This window comes from Zootoca vivipara, chromosome 5 (genome assembly GCF_963506605.1).
Source record: "Zootoca vivipara chromosome 5, rZooViv1.1, whole genome shotgun sequence".
Lineage (NCBI taxonomy): Eukaryota > Metazoa > Chordata > Lepidosauria > Squamata > Lacertidae > Zootoca > Zootoca vivipara.
The window spans coordinates 1,503,229-1,523,890 of record NC_083280.1 but is presented as its reverse complement, the minus strand read 5'-3'; the positions used below and the strand labels follow the sequence as shown (position 1 = coordinate 1,523,890).

At 47.8% G+C, this 20,662-nt stretch overlaps 1 protein-coding gene across 2 annotated transcripts in view; it reads right to left on the bottom strand.

The window, feature by feature from the left end:
* The window catches only part of TPRG1 (tumor protein p63 regulated 1), a 48,167-nt gene extending 29,880 nt beyond the window's left edge, over positions 1-18,287 (bottom strand). The window contains exons 1-5 of one of the 2 annotated variants that reach the window (XM_060274258.1): positions 18,131-18,281; positions 10,960-11,037; positions 8,757-8,975; positions 8,135-8,226; positions 3,763-3,939 (exon numbers count right to left, since the gene is read on the bottom strand). In XM_060274258.1, coding sequence (XP_060130241.1) covers positions 3,763-3,939; positions 8,135-8,226; positions 8,757-8,966 — 479 coding nt within the window. In that variant the 5' untranslated portion in view covers positions 8,967-8,975; positions 10,960-11,037; positions 18,131-18,281. Of the gene's footprint in view, positions 1-3,762; positions 3,940-8,134; positions 8,227-8,756; positions 8,976-10,959; positions 11,038-18,130 lie in introns of both variants that reach the window. The other variant, XM_060274257.1, reaches the window with a different exon arrangement.
* Between the last annotated feature and the right edge of the window lie 2,375 nt (positions 18,288-20,662).

Sequence of the window (20,662 nt, the reverse complement as noted above, 5' to 3'; positions counted from 1 at the left end):
TCAGAGAAGTGTGGGTTTTGAAGGGTGGCTGTGCTTTGTTTCAGAAAGTGTGTAGTCTTGAACCCATCGGCGTTTTATACACTAACACCCCACAGTCGATGGCAAGAGAGGCAGACTCTTGTCCCAAGGAATATTCAGAATGTCCGTGGCATATCTCAGTCTTAGACCCCTGGGGCAGGATAAGACCTGCTGAAAGAGTCGCATTGCCTGCCAGCGAGTTCTGGGGCTAAAGCCCTATATATCTCGGGAACCAGAATACCTAAACATAAGAAGAGTCTGCTGGCTCAGGCCAAAGGGGGACCATCTCGCCCGGCATCCTGTTCTCACCTGATGCCTCAATGGGAAATCCACAAGCAGGATTCGAACACAGCTCTCCCATTCTCTGATTTCCAGCAACTGTTATGCTCAGAAGCGTTGCTTCCTCCGATTGTGCAGGCGGAGCACAGCCACCCTGGCTAGTACATTGAAAGCTTTATCCTTCATGGTTGTCTAATACATGTAGAGCATGAACAGGGTCATGGGTTCGAGACCCACTCTGGGCAAAAGATTCCAGCATTGCAGGGGCTTGGGCTAGGTGACCCTCATGGCCCCTTCCAACCAGTTCTACGATTCCAACAGTCCTGCTGGGCAGATCTGCAAGCCACTCTCCCTTTTGAACCCATTTCCAGGTATGGGAGAGTCACTGCAAGGTCACTTGTGAGATGAGGCCAAATGTTTGAATAAGTTAATCTCTGCCGCATTCAGCGCTCTGCAGGTGTGCCAAGCTGATGGCTTCCTTTTCCATTATGTGAACAGGATGCCTTCTTTCCCTCTTACCTTAGCACAACACGGCCACAACAACCCCACTAGCTTGGCCTCGCCACTTGGGAACCAAGTTTGGGCACGTCCCGAGGAGAGTCAGTAAGAGGAGCCCGGCTTTGGCATGCAGTGGGCAGAGCAATTTGGGAACAGTGACCTCAAGCCAATTTTCTCTCTCCCTCCCCCCCCTCCTTTCCACCAGCCAAAGGAAGCCAGAGTTGGCTGGCATCGGGAGGGCGATTTTGCACAGTGCTTGGGAAATGTAGCTTCACTGGAAACCGCATCTCAAATGGCCAGGAGTCTCATGCTCCCCTTTGCTGTGTTAAACTGGAAGTTCCTTGGGGCAGGGAATCAGTCTTCTGGGAGCATGTTAGTCTGTAAAGTGCAGCACCTGGTAATTGCTTTATTTATATGCTTGGCTTTTTGTTTGGTAAGCTGTTTCAAGCAACTTGGAGAGGGAAAGTATATTTGTATATAGATATGAATATATAAATGTCCATCAGCAACGCTGGAATATTAAGACCAGAACTTTCTCGTGGCACATGAACCTCATTCTGCCTATTTCTTGGGGAGATGCTATATTCCACATTGCACTATTATCAAACTATTAGTAGTAGTAGTAGTAGTATTACTATTACTACTACTACAGTCACAGACGTACCTTGGAAGTTGAACAGAATCTGTTCCGGAAGTCCGTTCAACTTCCAAAACGTTCAAAAACCAAATCACAGCTTCTGATTGGCTGCAGGAAGCTCCTGCAGCCAATCAGAAGCCGTGGAAGCCCCGTCGGACGTTCGGCTTCCAAAAATAGTTCGCAAACCAGAATAGTCACTTCCGAGTTTGCAACGTTCGGGAGCCAAAATGTTCGGGAACTAAGCTGTTCGAAAACCAAGGTATGACTGTATTATTATTATTATTATTATTATTATTATTACTTGTCGTGTGCTTTGGACAGCTCAGTTGGTTAGAGTGTAGCTCTGATAACCAGGGGCGAATGAAGGCATCGTAACACCCGGGGCGCATGTGTGGCGTTGCTACTTACGGCTCATGCACCGTACTTAGCGATGCCACACTTGTGCTGTACATAGCGGTTTGCCTGTGGCGGTGCTCCAGCGCTGTATGGATGTTGCCGGGATCCTTGGCTTGCAGCTGCAGCCGCGAACGGAGGGTCCTCTGTTCATGGCTGTAGGGGCGATGGAAGGATCCCACCGCCATCCGTACGCCGCTGGAGTGGTGCCGCCGCAAACCACTATGTCCAGTGCATGTGCGGCGTCGTTACGTACAGCGCATGCGTGCGATGTCGCACATGCGCTGCACATAGCGGTTTGCCACCGGCGCCGGGATCCTCCGCATGCGGCGGCGGCGCAATAGCTGCTTGTGCCCCCGCAAGCCCCTGCGGGGTGCCTTCTTGTCACACACACACACACCCAGACATGGCACCCAGGGCACACCGCCACTCCCTGCCCCCCCTTGTGCTGCCACTGCTGATAACACCAAGGTTGGAGGTTTGATCCCTGTACGGGAAAGCTGCATATTACCTAATTACGACTAAGTGACTTACATTTAACACATAAGACCCTAATAAGTGGCCCCTCTAGTCCAGCATCCTGTTCTCTCAGCACCCAACGAGATGCCTGCAGGAAACCCCCAAGCAGGATTTGAACACAAGAGCCCTCTCCCGTCCTGAGGCTTCCAGGAAATGGTAATCAGAACCATTGCTTCCTCCAACTGTGGAGGCCGAGCATAGGCATCGTGGCGACTGATAGTTCTCTCCGCCATGAATTTTTCCATTCCTCTCTTAAAGCCATCCAAGCAACATTCCCAAGGCAGGAGGGTAAAAGTAGAGCTTTGTCTGCTATGTGCACTTGAAGATGTGTTGTGTTCCCCTGAAGTGGGGGCTTTGCACAAGAGCGCAGAGATCCTCGAAACTGGGCATCTGGTGCGAGAGAGGATTGCCCTGAGAGGCACACAGCAAAACGAAGCCTGGCATTTTTTAAAACAAACAGGAAAGGAAGGGCCTTTTCAAACTGGAAAATGAAAAGAGCAGCCTGCAAAAATCACAAGGCGCTGGGTGTTGGAAGCGAAGGTAAGGAAGCCTCTTCCATGACTGGAATGTGTGCTGTGTTCAAACTTGCCTGTGCCATTCATATGCAGCCATTCATAAGAACCTCAGCAATTATTTTCTTAAGGGCCGTGTATTATGATGAAGATTATCTTTTTAATATATATTTTAAAAGCAAACCTCGTGATGCCTGGAACGGCATATAATTACCGCATAACCCTAAACCCAGAAAATGTTGGGAGTGGAGCCTAGGAGAGTCTTGCCCCACCAAGTGGAAAGTCTCCCTCCTCTTTTGCCGGGTTTGCTTCACCCACCGCTGAGTCTCCTTTGCTGGAACAGGGGAGTTTTGCCAATTGTGGAGTCTCTCCAAAGGGAGCCTTTGACAAGGGAGCTGGAGGAGAGCAATCAAAATGATTGAAGGGAGGGAGAAATTCCCCCCCCCCCAAAGGAACGGCTACAACATTTGAGGCTTTTCAGTTTAGAGAAAAGGCCTGAGGAGACATGCAATGGGCATCCAATGAAGCTGGATGTTGGAAGATTTAGGACAGATAAAAGGAAGTCCTTCTTCATAGAATCATAGAGTTGGGAGGGACACCCAAGGGTCATCAAGTCCAACCCCCTGCAATGCAGGAATTTCAGTTAAGGCATCCATGACAGATGGCCATCCAACCTCTGCTTAAAAGCCTCCAAGGAAGGAGAGTCCATAAAGTGATCCTTCAGTTGAGATCCCTGCACTGCAGGGGGTTGGGCTGGATGACCTCTGGGATCCCTTCCAACTTTACGATTCTGTGGTTCCATGAACATGCAGGCTCCATTTCAGGAGCACATATCAAAAGGAGGTTGGAGCCATCACAACCCCCCCCCCAATTATCACGCTGACCACCCGCAGGTGTGTGCCTCACCTGTCCAAGGACTTCTCTGGAAAGGTGAAAGGTCCCAGGCAGATGCGGTTGATGTAGCTCAGGGGGACCCTCTGCAGCTCCAGGCACTTGAGCATGATGAAGTCGTATTTGCAGACCAGGAGGGCAGAGTCTGTGATGACCACCACACGCTCCTTCTCGTTGTTCCAGTGGTCTATCCTGGAACAAGGCAAGGAGAGGAGACGCAGCACAGTTTATTTATTTAATAAAGTTTATATACTGCTTGAACGGAGGAGAAAACCTCAAAGCGGTTTGCAAAAAAAAGAAAGATAAAGCAATTTTAAAAAATGCCACCGTGATTGAAAACGTACAGAAAATTAGAACCGCGATAGAACAGATGAAAACAAATTAAAACTCCCGCAAACTTTCTCAATCTGGGTAGGCTTGCCCAAATAGAAATGTCTTCAGCGGGTCCAAAAAGCATGCAATGAAGGTGCATGGCTGATGTCAAGAAGCAGGGAGTTCCAAAGTGCTGCAAAAGTGCCAAATCCACCACTCCAAGTGCTCAGGTGGGAGCATATGGGGTAAGGCGATCTCACAGGTAAACTGGTCCCGAGTTGTTAAGAGTTTTATATACTAATAGTAACACCTCATTTTTTGTTTTAAATACTTTATTGATTTTTTTAAAAAAAAAAACACATCAAATAAAAGTTCATCCAGAGAAATAAAATCAGTAATAAGTGTTACATCCAATCACAATAAATTCTTCTTTCTTCTTTAATGACTTCCCGGCGTCACCCCATCATGCATCTACTACTTATCTCATCCATTTTGTTGTTACAGTATTGTTTAGCCGTGTCCGACTCTTCGTGACCTCCTGGACCAGAGCACGCCACGCACTCCTGTCTTCCACTGCCTCCCTCATGTTCGTAGCTTCGAGAACACTGTCCAACCATCTCGTCCTCTGTTGTCCCCTTCTCCTAGTGCCCTCCATCTTTCCCAACATCAGGGTCTTTTCCAAGGATTCTTCTCTTCTCATGAGGTGGCCAAAGTATTGGAGCCTCAGCTTCAGGATCTGTCCTTCCAGTGAGCACTCAGGGCTGATTTCCTTCAGAATGGATAGGTTTGATCTTCTTGCAGTCCATGGGACTCTCAAGAGTCTCCTCCAGCACCATTATTCAAAAGCATCAATTCTTCGGCGATCAGCCTTCTTTATGGTCCAGCTCTCACTTCCATACATCACTACTGGGAAAACCATAGCTTGAACTATACAGACCTTTGCTATCTAGGTTTGTCATTGCTTTTCTCCCAAGAAGCAGGCGTCTTTTTAACTTCGTGACTGTTGTCACCATCTGCAGTGATCATGAGACCCAAGAAAGTAAAATCTCCCACTGCCTCCATTTCTTCCCCTTCTATTTGCCAGGAGGTGATGGGACCAGTGGCCATGATCTTGGTTTTTTTGATGTTGAGCTTCAGACCATATTTTGCGCTCTCCTCTTTCACCCTCATTAAAAGGTTCTTTAATTCCTCCTCACTTTCTGCCATCAAGGTTGTGCCATCAGCATATCTGAGGTTGTTGATATTTCTTCCGGCAATCTTAATTCCGGCTTGGGATTCATCCAGTCCAGCTTTTTGCCTGATGAATTCTGCATATGTTAAATAAGCAGGGAGACAATATACAACCTTGTTGTACTCCTTTCCCAATTTTAAACCAATCAGTTGTTCCATATACCTTTGTTAATTTTCATTACTTATTATTCTATAGATGTCCACAAAATCACAAAAGTCACTCAAGGCCTGCCTTTGATGTCATATTATTTCAGTATTCCTTAAGGTATTTTTTGTACATGTCCCATTTTTAATAAATGTTTGATCACTATGACCTCTGTTTCCCTGTCATTTTTGCCAACTCAGCGTACTCTAACAGTTTTTAATCGTAACACCTTGATCTCGGCCCAGCAGCAGATCTCTGAGCCCAAGTGTTGCATGCTGGCAAGGACTCCCTCCTGTCAGCAATCGCGCTGCAGCATTCTGCACTGACTCCATCTTCCGGTTCAATCCCAAGGGAAGCCCCACATGAAGAGCACTGCGGCAATCCAGTAACCAATGCACAAACTTCGGTAGCCAGGCTCTCTCTGTCCAGGAATGGCCCTAGTTATAAACACAGTCCCAGTTGAACTTTGGCAGACCAAAGGAAGGAACGAGCTGTTAACACAGAATTGTTGAGTAGGGAGGGACCTCTGGAGGTCATCTAGTCCAACCCCCTGCAACGCATGGGAAACGGGGATCTCAGAACAGCAGCATTTAGGTTTGTGTGTTGTTTGGGGGCGTCTGAGTTAGGGAAGCTCAGGCAAAAATATGAGACAAACTGAATTTCCTTCCCCCCTCCTTGGTTGCACCAGGCTGGCAAATGGTGCCTTCCGGGCTCTGCGAAAACCATCTCCTCTTGCAAAATCTTTTTCATTTGATATAGCGGAAGAAATCCTTCATTTTGCATAATTAGCATTATCAGAAACAAATTTGCCAATTTGTGTCGGGAGTTCTGAGTTCCAACGTGATTGGCCGTCAGAGATTTCTAAGCAGAGGTTGGGTGACCATCTGTCAGGGATTATTCAGCTGTGATTTCTGTGTTGCAGGGGATTGGACTAGATGAGCCTTGGGGTCCCTTCCAGCGCCAAGATTCTACAATTCTGTGTTCATGATTTCATTCTTTTTTGCATCATCTAGTAAACCTCCACACCCCTGCCTCATTCACAAGGCCCTTCAGTCCAAACTGAAACACAGTTTCCATGTAGGATAACCAATTATCCCCAACCCCACTGGATTTTTTTTATTTTAACCACAACATTCCTGTTTGGACAAACTACAAAGACACTTAGAAAATCGGTGTGAATTTTAATCAATTTTAGCATTTTCCATTTTTCGTATATTTTAAAGTCTCATTGTCCATTGTCCTTGATTTCCTTGTTTTATCTTTGAAGTTGGTGTTTTTCCTCTTTACAATCAAGCAGTTGTGTCAATTTTGTTAAATAAATTAAATAAACGATATATGCGAGAATTCATGCTTCACCCACCAGGGGGCAGTATTGAAACTGCAAAAAAATCAAAAATCAAATCCTGGTCAAATGATTCACCAGGTATATATGATACCATATACGGTTCTTTTTATAGCTCTTTATAGGCAACTGTTTGAGATTTGCATGGCTTATAATTACATGTTCTCCAGAGAAAACAACATCTGCCAAGGTGTTCCTTCCAATCGCCATTCATTGCCTTGAGGGACGGCGTGCTGTTCAGCGGCAACAGAGAAATTGTAATTAAAGCAACAACTTTGAGGACTTTTGCAGGAAGCGTAAGGAGATTTTTAAAGTCAGGAGGGATTGCTATTATTTATATATACAGCCCTATCAGTTTGCATAGCTCTCTCCATAGCAACAGAAAAAACACCCACTATAATCTAAAAGAAAAATAGGTAATGGTGTGGAGGGGGAGATGTCCTAGAGCAAAATAAAGGGATTGAAATGGTTGCAAAGCATGAGGAAATCAATGCAGTGACCCAACAGGTCTTATAACTTACAGACATGTCTCTGCCCCAACCAGCTTACAAACTGAGTTTGTAGATTGGGAAGGGCTCAGTGGGAATGCAATTTGGGGGTGAGTGGAAATGGCGCCCCAAAATTCTCTACCCTCTTGACTTTCAGGAGACAAAATTGGGGGTGCCATTTTGCAGACTATTTCTGCAGTGGTGGCAGCGGCAAGAAGAGAAGATTCTGGAAGGGTTAGAAAATGGAAATTCTACACAGAATTCTCTTCTGAAAACCTTTGGCCGAAAGAAATAAGACTGTTAGTTTCCTAGAACCATAAGAAGGCACCTAGTTTGGTAGTCCTAGGGGATTTAACCTTGGGGATTTATTATTATTATTACTATTACTATTATTATTATTATTACTATTACTATTACTATTATTATTATTATTATTATTATTATTATTATTATTATTACATCCGTGCCAACATGACCTTGCAAGGGGCCGCTCGGAACTTCGTGGAAAGCATGGCCTCCATGGGGCTGTCCCTGAATAAGTTTGGCCCAACTCACACCCGCGGACATGCCTTGGATCTGGTGTTCACCTCTATAGATGTTGGTGATCTGACACTAAGTAAAAGTGAAACTAAAGAAGTGCCATGGTCAGATCACTTCCTGGTGCAACTGGATTTCTCCACGACCCTTCCCCTCTGCAGGGAGGTGGGACCGATTCAGATGGTCCGCCCCCGCCACTTAATGGATCCAAATGGTTTCTAGAGAGTGGTAGGGGATGTTTTATCCCATGTTGATGGCCTTTCAGCCGATTCCCTGGTAGCCCGCTTTAATGCGCTTCAAATAAATAAAAATAAATAAGGAAGAGGGACTTACTCAGCCAGAAGCCAGAAGCTGTGGGCCGTTTCCCCCATGTTTGCTATCACATGGGCCCTGAGGTCATCCATGGCTTGGTCAAAGGCTCCAGGCTGAAGAACAAAACGAGAGAGGAGATCACAGGAGAGAAGGAACAGAGGAAAATCATGCGCAGGGAAATAACAGGCATTGCCTGGTCTTTGTGCACCGTCATAACCATTGCAGAAAAGGCGTTGAGCATTAAGCAGGAACCCCGACTGAGGGCAAGTCCCAGAGGGCGTTACAACAATTGCAAGTTAAAAAACAAAACAGCTCAGTATTGTCCACGCTGACTCCCTATAAGGCAGCTTCCTATCTTCCTGGCCTGGCTGGAATAAAATGTTCCCCAATCCTGTCTTAACTGCATAGCAAAGATCTCAGGCCTGTGCCCTGGCTTCGAAATTCTACACACAGTGGACCATGGGTAAATTGGGAGACCATGCAAGTGGGAAGGTGGCCCACCTCTGAAACGGAGGGCTCTTTCATCCATGGCAGAGGGTTGGAATAGATGACCCTCGGGGTCCCTTCCCACTCGACGGTTCCATTCTGTGCCTTTTCTTGCAGGCCCCGGAACCCCACCCGGAAATGAAAAGGGCCAACTCACCCTGGTGGCGAAGTATTTCCTTGAATCGTAGGGGTCGGCGTGGGGGCGTGGGTACAGCATGGTCTTGGGAGCAGACGGCGGAGAGAATCCTGAATCCGGTTCCTGCACTGTTCCAGCACCGGGATTTCCCTTGCTCTTCTCTTCCAGCCCCTCCTGCTGCTGCTGCATCTCCACTGTTTTGAACTCTTGGTAGTTTCCACTGCCTGGCATTCCGACCACCTTCGAGGCAAGCAGAGAGGCACCCAAAGGGTTAACACAGCGGCTTGCCCTTTGCCCACCTGGATCTCTAAGAGATGCAGCTCAGGATCAAACCATCAGGAGGACCAAGTTCCCTCATACATACAGCGGGTTCCCCTTCATGGAGAGCTCGAGTTGCGGTGGGGGCTATCAGGACACCCTCCCTCCTTTTGGGTAGGATCGTTTAGATGACCAGGGCTGCAATTGGTGGGTGCGAGTTGTTGGGACGATTTGTATGTTGCAATATTGGGGACACTGGCTTTATATTCCTTGCTCGCAGCCTGGGCTTTCTCTTTCACTTTGCCGCCAGCTTCGGATCACCCGCCCACCCTCCCTTTAATTAGGCTGTTGGGTTTGACCTTGCTATGCCTGTCACGGGGTCGTCTGCTTTTGGGGCAGGGGCCTGGTAGGAATTTTGCCATTTGGCTGATTGGCTGGTGCCACTTGGTTTTCACCTACTGTGTAGCAATCTTACCTTCCAAGTCCCAGACTGCAGAATCCGGGACCGGCAGCCGTGTGACACCGGAAGTTGCGTCGACGCAACTTCCGGTGTCGCCCCGCCCATCTATGGGCACCAAAAATGGCCGACGACGACACCGGAAGTCGCGTATACGCACTTCCGGTCACGCGTAGATGCGACTTTTGAAGCTGGCGGCGGCCATTTTTGGTACCCATAGAAGGGCAAATCAGGGGGGGGGAATGGCCGCCGGTAGGAGAAAATAACGGAGAAAAACGGGAGACAAAGTGATACGGGGGACCACCGGGAAAAGGTAAATAAAAATGGGGGTTTCCCGGGGAAAACGGGGTACTTGGCAGCTATGGTAGCAATTCGTCACAACTTGTAAGGTTGCGGATAGGCATTGGTTAATAAATTGGTTGGTGGAGGGGCCAGGATTGGCTGTGCCGGCCCCTCCAATGCTGTTGCTGCACGGGTGAATTCCATTAAAGGAATCCAGGGGCTTGACATGCTTTCGTCCGTACCCCCGACAAGGGGCTAGGGCCATGCAAGAGCCCCTGGGGGCATTTGGCAGAGAGGCGAAGGGCCAGCCCTCCGGCTCCACTCTCTCCCCAAAATGCTTTCCCCGCACTGACTTCAGGAAGCGGGGAAGTCAGTTAGTTCTGTCGTAGAGACAGATGCATGTATGGAACCAATGCCTAAGCAACCACTCACATTTTGTATTTAAATAAAGTTGTGGCCAAAATTATGCCAAAAACCTTAAACTTGATTTCTGTGTGGAGTGCGATTTATTGAGGGGTGTACCGGGGACCTCTGCACGCAACTGCCCAGGCTGTGAAATTCTGGGGGGGGGGTTCCCTTCTCTCAACCCCACCCCCCTCAGAGGCATGCTTGGTGGGGATGTGGGTGACGGCTGCTCCCAGACAACTTTGGAACTCCCTTCCTAGAGAAATGAGATTGGCTGCCGCCTCCTTGTGCTTACACCAACAGGCTTTGGGAAACTGGCTGCTTTTCATGAAAGGGCTGGTGCCCTTTCAATGTTTATTGGGTGTTCTTTTTAAAATGATTTTTAATGTTTTTGGAGGATGGAAGCTCTTAGAAATCTTTACACCATGGGTAGGCAAACAAGGGCCCGGGGGCCGGATCTGCCCCGATTGCCTTCTCAATCCGGCCTGTGAACGGTCCGGGAATCAGTGTTTTTTACAGGAGTAGAATGTGTGCTTTTATTTAAAATGCATCTCTGGGTTATTTGTGCGGCATAGGAATCCGTTCCTTTTTTATTATTATTCTAAAATATAGCCCACCCCCACCCCCAACAAGGTCTGAGGACTGGCCCCCTGCTGAGAAAGTTTGCTGACCTCTGATTTACCCTTTACACATGCATGCCTCAAGCGGAGATATTTAAAAAAAGCGCAGAAAATAACAGCAAATGGATTAAATACCCACAGCAGACGCCCAATGCATAGGCTAAAGTTATTGCTTCCCTCTGCCACCAGGTGCGCTGTTTACCTGCTGAGTCTTCTGTGCAGGTGCTCAGGGCCAAGGCCCCTCCCCTGCTCTTCCTTCCAACGGCTCCTTATCGTTAATCTGAATTTGGAAAAGACAAACGTTCTAACAGAGGACTCTTTCAAACAGAGTTGTTACAGCTGGCAGGAAGCCACAGCTAGTTCATCTCCGCCACCTCCTTTACGTGACCAAGCATTTAATTGGCTACCGTGGCTGCTGCCCTCTGTCTATCTCGAGATAAAAATGGAGTGCGCCTCCAAGGGGGAAGTCAAACCGCTGTGTTAGCAGAACCCAAGTGACCTGCCCAGGGTGGAGGTCTCCTGGGCTGCCCAGACGACAAGCCCCCCCCCCTTGCTGATGTGGTCCAAAGGAAAGGAAAGCAAGACGTTTGGCACCAGCTTGGCTGCAGGAGTTGCCAGAAGAAGGCATACAAGGTGCCATCCAACCAGTTTAGGGACTCTGCTCCGGATTTGTGAGGGTCTACTCCTTAGTCCTTTCTTCTCCTGAAGATGTTCCGCAAAGCAGGCGTGTGCAGAATACAGTGGTACTATTACTTCCCTAGATCTAGATGCTATACTCCTATTGATGCAGCCCAGAATTGCATTGGCTTTTTTAGCTGCTGCATCACACTGCTGACTCATGTCAAGTTTGTGGTCTACCAAGACTCCTAGATCCTTTTCACATGTACTGCTCTCAAGCCAGGTGTCTCCCATCCTGTATTTGTGCCTTTCATTTTTTATTTGCCCAAGTGTAGTACTTTACATTTCTCCCTGTTAAAATTCATCTTGTTTGCTTTGGCCCAGTTGTCTAATCTGTTAAGGTCATTTTGAAGTGTGATCCTGTCCTCTGGGGTATTAGCCACCCCTCCCAATTTGGTGTCATCTGCAAACTTGCTCAGGATGCCCTCAAGCCCATCATCCAAGTCATTGATGAAGATGTTGAATAAGACTGGGCCCAAGACAGAACCCTGTGGCACCCCACTAGTCACTTCTCTCCAGGATGAGGAGGAGCCATTGATGAGCACCCTTTGGGTTCGGTCAGTAAGCCAGTTACAAATCCACTCAATGGTAGCATTGTCTAGCCCACATTTTACCAGCTTCTTTAAAAAGAATATCATGGGGCACCTTTCTTCTCCTGAAGATGTTCCTCAAAGAAGCAGGCGTGTTTTCTGTATCCAGTGGTCTGTGTTTGCCTGAGCTTGAGTCTGGACTAAGGATTCTGAGCTCCTGTGTTCTGATTCGATACATGATGTCCAATCACAGAACATTTCGGGATTCAGGCCTCTGCCATTGGCCCGTGAACTCGTGAGTCGTGGTTCGCAGCTTGGAAGTTTAGACAGCCAATCATGTTGGGAGTGGGAGTGGCCCAGGCTTCCAGGAATGTATATAAGCAGTTGCTTTGCCCCCGTTTCCCAGTTATGCAGTTCAATGAAGGTTCTTGCTGTTATCGCTGCACCTTAGAATCATAGAATCATAGAGTTGGAAGAGACCACAAGGGCCATCCAGTCCAACCCCCTGCCAAGCAGGAAACACCATCAAAGCATTCTTGACAGATGGCCGTCAAGCCTCTGCTTAAAGACCTCCAAAGAAGGAGACTCCACCACACTCCTTGGTAGCAAATTCCACTGCCGAACAGCTCTTACTGTCAGGAAGTTCTTCCTAATGTTTTGGTGGAATCTTCTTTCTTGAAGTTTGAATCCATTGCTCCGTGTCCGCTTCTCTGGAGCAGCAGAAAACAACCTTTCTCCCTCCTCCATATGACATCCTTTTATATATTTGAACATGGCTATCATATCACCCCTTAACCTTCTCTTCTCCAGGCTAAACATACCCAGCTCCCTAAGCTGTTCCTTATAAGGCATCGTTTCCAGGCCTTTGACCATTTTGGTTGCCCTCTTCTGGACACGTTCCAGCTTGTCAGTATCCTTCTTGAACTGTGGTGCCCAGAACTGGACACAGTACTCCAGGTGAGGTCTGACCAGAGCAGAATACAGTGGTACTATTACTTCCCTTGATCTAGATGCTATACTCCTATTGATGCAGCCCAGAATCGCATTGGCTTTTTTAGCTGCTGCATCACACTGCTGACTCATGTCAAGTTTGTGGTCTACCAAGACTCCTAGATCCTTTTCACATGTATTGCTCTCAAGCCAGCTGTCTCCCATCCTGTATTTGTGCCTTTCATTTTTTCTGCCCAAGTGTAGTACCTTACATTTCTCCTTGTTAAAATTCATCTTGTTTGCTTTGGCCCAGTTGTCTAATCTGTTAAGGTCATTTTGAAGTGTGATCCTGTCCTCTGGGGTATTAGCCACCCCTCCCAATTTGGTGTCATCTGCAAACTTGCCTGGTGGAAACCCACCTACACTTCAGCGTGGATTGTTGCTTGGGGTTTACTCCTGAAGTCTACACTCACGAATGAGTGAAGCCGCATGGCAGTGGAGATATAGGATCAGAGTTTCCCTTCGCCTAGATGGGCTCCCTTCCCAGGTGGACAAGCCCCATCCACCCCTCATTTTCCTCCACAGAACATGCAGAAGCCACCTGCTTGACCGTTGGACCTGCTCTTGGTCTCACCCGCTCAATCCTCCGCAGTCTGTCTTTGAATGCAGGGGAAGTCCCATATTCTCTGGTGGTTTGAGACCCATCGACTCCCCTCACCTGGTTTAGCCAGTCGGTCCAGGCCGTTCCCCATAGATCCATCTACTTTGTATCCAGAAGGTTCAAATACCCAGCATGTCCACTTAAAAGTCTCACAGGCACCAGATGTTGTGAATTACCTTTCTCTGCTGGTGACCCCTGAGCTTCTGCCAGCTGGAGCAGGCAATATTGGGCTAGATAGGTCAATGGACTGGCTTAGTGTAAGGTGACTTCATGCAATCATGAGGTCTCCCATCCTGCCACTGACCATACCTGGGAACACAGCTAGGCACCCAGAGATCATAGAATCATAGAGTTGGAAGAGACCACAAGGGCCATCCAGTCCAACCCCCTGCCAAGCAGGAAACACCATCCAAGCATTCTCATAGCTGCCAAGTTTTCCCTTTTCTCGCAAGGAAGCCTATTCAGCATAAGGGAATTTCCCTTAAAAAAAGGGAGAACTTGGCAGCTATGCATTCTTGACATTTGCCTGTCAAGCCTCTGCTTAAAGACCTCCAAAGAAGGAGACTCCGCCACCCTCCTTGGCAGCAAAATCCACTGTCGAACAGCTCTTACTGTCAGGAAATTCTTCCTAATGTTGAGGTGGAATCTTCTTTCTTGTAGCTTGAATCCATTGCTCCATGTCCGCTTCTCTGGGTAGGGCTGACCAATCTCTGCTAACACATTCAGTGACCTGAAATAGCTATCAGGGGTGTGGACCTAAGAATTGACTCAGCGATCGCCTTCCTGGGTAAACAAGGCCTTGCTGTTTGGAGAGAGCCAAGGCAAACTAAGCTTTTCAGGTGTCGATCATGACAAGCTCTTGGCGGGCGAGTTCGGTTCCAAGGTTTTGGTACTAGGACATAAGGCCCTGTGCGGCTGGGGGCCACGTGACATGAGAAACCACCTAAATACCCAGTAGGTCACTGCATTCTGCAGAAGCGTTTCTCTTCCAAGTCCTGGGAAAATCAGAAACTTGCTCTACAGGAAGTGGGAGCAAGGCTCTCAGTGTGGCTTCCCCTGTTTGGGGGAACAAGGTCCACGTTGAGATACAACAGGCACCATAAAGACATAAGGAGAGTTTGCTGGATCAGGCCAGTAGCCCATCTAGTCTGGCATCCTGTTCTCACAGGGGACGACCAGATGCCTCTGTTAGGAAACCCACAAGGAGGATCTGAGCACAAGAACCTTCTCCCCTCCTGTGGTTTCCAGCATCTGGCATTCAGGAGCATTGCCTTCTCCAGCCATGGAGGCAGAGCAGAGCCAGCCTGGCTAGGAGCCTTCAAGAGTCTCTTCCTCCTCCATGAATTTGTCTAAACCTCTTTTAAAATAATCTAGGTTCATGGCCATCCCTGCCTCCTGCAGGAGGGAGTTCCCTCGTTCCCCCTATGCGCTGCATAAAGAAGGACTTTCTTTTCTATCTGCGCTTTCTAGAAAGAACTGGAAGACATTTTTTCCCCAAAAAAAGCTTTTCCAACTGGTCACCTATCTCAAGTGGTTGTTGTTTGTACTGTTTTGAAAACTATTTTAGCTCTTTTTATGGTTTGTTTGCAAATCACCTTGAGACACATGCCCAAGGCAATTCGTGCATGTGTTTATTTAATAGCCACAGCAAATATTTTCCGTTGTGTAGATGACCCATCCCTGAGCAAGACCAAAGAATGAGCTTCCATCCCAGTACCTCTTCTGTTCAATTGAGCCCTCTCTGCTCACCTGGCAAGGTACTCTGCACCTGCTCAGAGGCACCGTCACCTTTCCTATTGCTTTCCTCCCCCTTGCAGAGTCCTGGTATCAAAAGCATGTTCTGGTGCCCAACCTTAACTCCTGCCCCTTCCGGCTTCATTATACCCATTTCGCAGATTCACATCCTGGCCCTGAGGCCACTCCTTAGAGCAAGGTAAACCATGCCTTGAGCAACACCTCTGTGAGGCACGTGGTGAGGCCTGGACAGCTGCATGCCATTTATTTGGGTCCCTCCCTAGATGGCACCCCTCCATTGCTCCCCATCAGACCCACAGCCTTCTCCGCATCCTCGCTGAGTTCACCTTCCGCCAACAACCCTCCTTCCTTTGCAAAGCATCTCAGCATCTCCCTGGCATCGCTTTGTGGGCTGTTGCTGCAAAGTCAGAGTGACCTCTGCCTGCAGGCTCTCCTGGCACTGGCTGGGACCCCGGAGGGGAAACACTTAACAATATTGCCTCGGGAGGGAGAGTCGTCTCACTGCCATTAGCTAATATTCAATGTCCCAGAGTTTGGCAAGGCTGAGCTCTGGAGGAGGCCAGCGGCCGGCCAGCAGGTGGAAGGGAGCAGAGCTCAAAAGAGAAGAGGAGGCGATTTGGATAGCATGGTCTGTGCCCCCATCTCACCAGTTCCAGAATTGTAGCTTGATATATACACTGGGATTGTTCCTCCCCCCCCCCCACGCCATTTTGCATCCAAAAAATGTAAGGACAGAATGAGAGTTTGCTGGATCAGGCCAATGGCCCATCTAGTCCAGCATCCTGTTCTCACAATGGCCAGCCAGATGCCTCAGTAGGAAACCTGCAAGCAGGATTCGAACATGAGGGCAACTCTCCCCTCCTGCGCTTTCCAGAAACTGGTATTCAGAAGCATCGCTGCAACCGCAGCCATCGGCAGCCCTCTCCTCCTCCGTGAATCGGTCAAATCCTCGTTTAAAGCTACCCAAGGTGGTGGCCATCACTGCCCCTTGTGGGAGGGAGTTCCACAGGTTAACTATGGACTTATTCCTGCATTGACAGGGGGTTGGGCTGGATGACCCTTGGGATCCCTTCCAACTTTACGATTCCGCAACTTCATGTAGAAGTATTTCATTGAATTATTAGATATCTCTGAGTTCTTGCATTGCGCAAAAAGAGACTCCCCCACACCCCATATCTGCTCTTGGTCTCCCTCCATGCCCTCCACATGCAGGGCCAGGAGAAGCAAGAAATTTCCACTGCCCAGGTGGAAATCCTTGTGTTGACAGGACAATTGGCTTCTTCTCCCAACAGCCCTCGGCCCAACCTGGAATTTGTTTTGCACAATCTAAGTCTGCCTGGACCCACTTTAGGCTGGCTGCAAGAGTCGGACCTTTCCACCGTCCTCAGGTTTTTCTGCCCTCCCTCCCACAAGCCATCTTTAAAAGCCATATTGTTTCCTTTAATATCCAACCTCAAGGAACCCCAATGCTCGCCTGATATTTATTGCTGATCCCAACCAAGCTGTGAGTCGGCTGTGACTTTTGAATTCTTCCTAACGGAGCAATGCAGCTCACTAGGCAAATTTTACGTAACTTCGTTGCTTAATCTGCTTCCTCTCAGATTAAACTACCTCACAGGTTGGTTGTGAAGCTCAAATGAGATAATTCAGTTATAAATAAATGGGGAGGGGAGAGAGAGAACACATGCACGATATTTGGGGCTGGATTCTCCCCCGACCAAAAAATGTCCATTATTATATTCTCACAATGACCCTGTGAAGCAGGTCAAGCCAAGAGTGTCAAGTGTGCTGGCCTGTTCAGCAAGCAGCTGTTTCGGACTCAGAGGAAAATCTGCAGTGCCCTGAAGACACACACACACACACACACACACACACACACACACACACACACACACACACACCATCTCTCATTGCAGATACAGTGTGGTGCAATGGTTACACATCACTTGGGAAGACAGGTGAACTAATACCAGTGTACTGGAAGAAGCAAAGATTGCCAGTGTTGAAGCAATGATTCTTCAACATCAACTTCGTTGGACTGGTCATGTTGTGCGGATGCCTGGTGATCGTCTTCCAAAGCAACTACTCTATTCCAAGCTTAAAAATGGAAAGTGTAATGCTGGTGGTCAACAAGAGAGGTTTAAAAACAGTCTCAAGGCAAATTTTAAAACATGTAGTATAAACACCAACAATTGGGAAACACTGGGCTGCAAGCGCTCCAGTTGGAGAACAGCCTTTACCAAAGGTGTCATGGCTTTGAAGACACTCGAACTCAGGACGCAAGGGAGAAACGTGCTAAGAGGAGGAAGGCACGCTTGGCAAATCCACACCATGATCAACTCCCGCCCGGAAACCAATGTCCCCGCTGTGGAAGGACGTGTGGATCCAGAACTGGCCTCCACAGTCACTCACGGACTCATTGTTAAAACCGTGTTTATGGAAGACAATCTTAATCGGCTACGAGGGATCACCAAAGAAGAAGGAGAGTGTCAGACGAAGATGTGGGAGACCAGGGTTCGAATTCCCGCTCGGCCACGGAGCTCATTGGGTGTAACCTTGGGACAGCTCCTTATTCTCAGCCTAACCTACCTCACAGGGTTGTCATGGGAGGAAGAGAACAATGTATGCCGACTGCGGCTCCTTGGAGAAAAAAACGTGGGATAGAATTGCAATCTCTCTTTCTCTCTCAATCTCTCTCTCTTCCACACACACAAATTCACACACCTCTTCTCCTGACAGCGCTACGACAGCTTCACCTTTCCAAAGGAGAAACTTTTAAAGAGTAACTGCAAGGAGGAGAGACCCCCGGCTGCCCTTACCTGCGTCAGGTGCTCAGCAACTTCTCTGCACGGGTCCGCAGTGGGACAAAGGCTCAGGTTACTTGCCCAAACTGCCCTGCCGGGTCAGAGAAGCCTGATAAGGAAGTGCAAAAGAGTGGCTTGCTGGGAGCCGGGGAGGCTGGCCAAGGTGTTCCCACGTAGTCAGGTGTCAGGGGAGGAGGGCTGGATCTGCTCCCTTTGTTATCAAGGCCACACAGGTGCGGAAGAAGCCCTCATTGGCACCTGGGTTGGGAGAGGGTGGAACCCCGGGTCAGTTTGCACCTGTTTGGTTTGCAAGGTGCAGCTCTGGGTGAAGGAAAGGCAACGCCCTGAGCCAAAAAAGATAAAAACGGGGATGGTTGCATGGGGCTCCTGCAAATCTTCCAAGCAAGCATATGCTTTTGGAATTTTAATTAGTGAGATTTGCAGGTATAGGGCGGAATATAAATTTAATTAATTAATTTCAGGGTGGTTCACAACATATAAAGCAATATAAAAACACAAAATGCACAATAAAAAAACACAGCCCAAATATCCATGCCACCTTGCCGAAGCCCTATTTCTCTGGTGGCCAGAAATTAAACTTGGAAAGTGTGAAGTAGCACCTCTGAGCTTGCACAAAGTGCATGGCTTGCAAAAAGACCGTGGCGCTTCCCCCCGCCCCACGCGCCCAGCCCACAACTTTGTAAATGTGTGTGAAGGTGTCGTGCCCAGAATAAACCTCTCCCAGCCCCCCGACAGGGAATCTGGAGCGTTTGCTGCTCTTACCAAGATTTAAGGGAGAATTGCATGCAAATGAGGGGAGCGTTCGCAAAAGTCAGTCGTAGCAGAGTTCACAGGCCACAGGCACATTCCGAGTGGGAAGGAACAGGATCGCCAACTTTAGTTTTCATGACCAGTAGCTGAGCCCTTTGATGGTATGTTTGTTTGTTTGTTATTATGGCTAAACAGCCAGCACCCGCCCTTGGAAGGTAAAGGTCGCAGCAAACTTCAGCTGCCCATTCCTGCCCATTCGGTTAAAGGCACAAGAGCACTCCAGGTCTTCCCTATGGCGAAGGTGGCAACCTGCCCAGGCAAGCAGCAATAGAATGACAGAGGGTCATCTAGTCCAACCCCCTGCCATACAGGAATCTTTGGGCCAACGTGGGGCTTGATCCCATGTCCCTGAAATTAAGAGCCTCGTGCTCTACCAACAGAGCTATCGCTGCAAACTCTGCAAATCGCTATGCATTTTATGCCATCGGCATTTTGAACACATCCCAAATCAGCTGGTGGTGGTGGTTTTTTTTTTAAAAAAAACTTTTCTGGTATTTTGTTTATTTCATAAAATTTATATACAATTTGCAATTTTTTTTTAAAAAAACAACAACTTCACAGAATAAATACTTTTAATATTTTTTTTAAAAAAAAATAACCAGAAATGAACTAAAAGCACATCAGTGTTCCAAGATATCTGGCAATTCTGGTCTAAACAAAAATGTTTTTAGCAGACAGGGGAAAGAGTACAATGAAGGCATCTGTCTGATATCAAGAGGCAGGGAGTTCCACAGTTTAGGTGTCGCCACACTAAATCATAGATGCCACTGTTTAAATGTATTTATTTGTGTTTTTTTTTTACACCACTTGAGCCTTTTCATGATTAGTGGCCTAAAAGAATTGTGAAATAAACAGATATCTTTGGCCTGCCCCAAACACAGCGCTCACCTGCCTCTAGGGTGGCCAGCGGCTGATCTGCACAGATTGTCCTCTAGGGAAACCCTCAAAACCCTTCTCGGTAGTGGCACCCACCCTGTGGAATGCCCTCCCACTAGAGGTCAAAGAGAACAACAATTACCAGACCTTTAGAAGGCATCTCAAGGCAGCCCTGTTTAGGGAAGCTTTTAATGTTTAATGGATTTCTGTATTTTAATGTTTGATGGATTTCTGTATTTTAGAATTTCTGTTTTGTTGGAAGCCGCCCAGAGTGGCTGGGGGAACCCGGCCAGATGGGCGGGGTATAAATAATAAATTATTATTATTATTATCAAAGGGGATGGAGGAACAGTTGCAGCAGTTTGGGCTTTCCAGTTTAGAGAACAGGTTGTAAAAGGGGAAGCAGGATCTTCTGGGGTGTTCGTCCTGTGAGGCTGCCCCCCCCCCCAAAAAAAATATTGTGCTCAGGTTGTACATATGTGCAAATAAAACCAGATATCCCAAAGCCTCTACAGTTTCTGCCAAGTTTCATTGCAAGGAAATTCACCTGGAGCTCCAGGGGTCTCTCACCGCTTAGAGATTGGGGGCGGCAAGTAGCAGTAGGACCCATTTGCACATATTATATGCATTTGTAGACACTACTCTATATATAATTTTACGTGCATCTACACTCCTGGGTTCCTAAAGCAACCAGCACATAAACAGATACATACAGCATATATATATGTAAAAACATATAAAATACTTAGCTATTAATAATTATAATTTATGCTGAAGAAATGCAGAAGAGAATGAAGCTTGAGTCATTTATTTGCATTGCATGCATAATTTTGCATATAA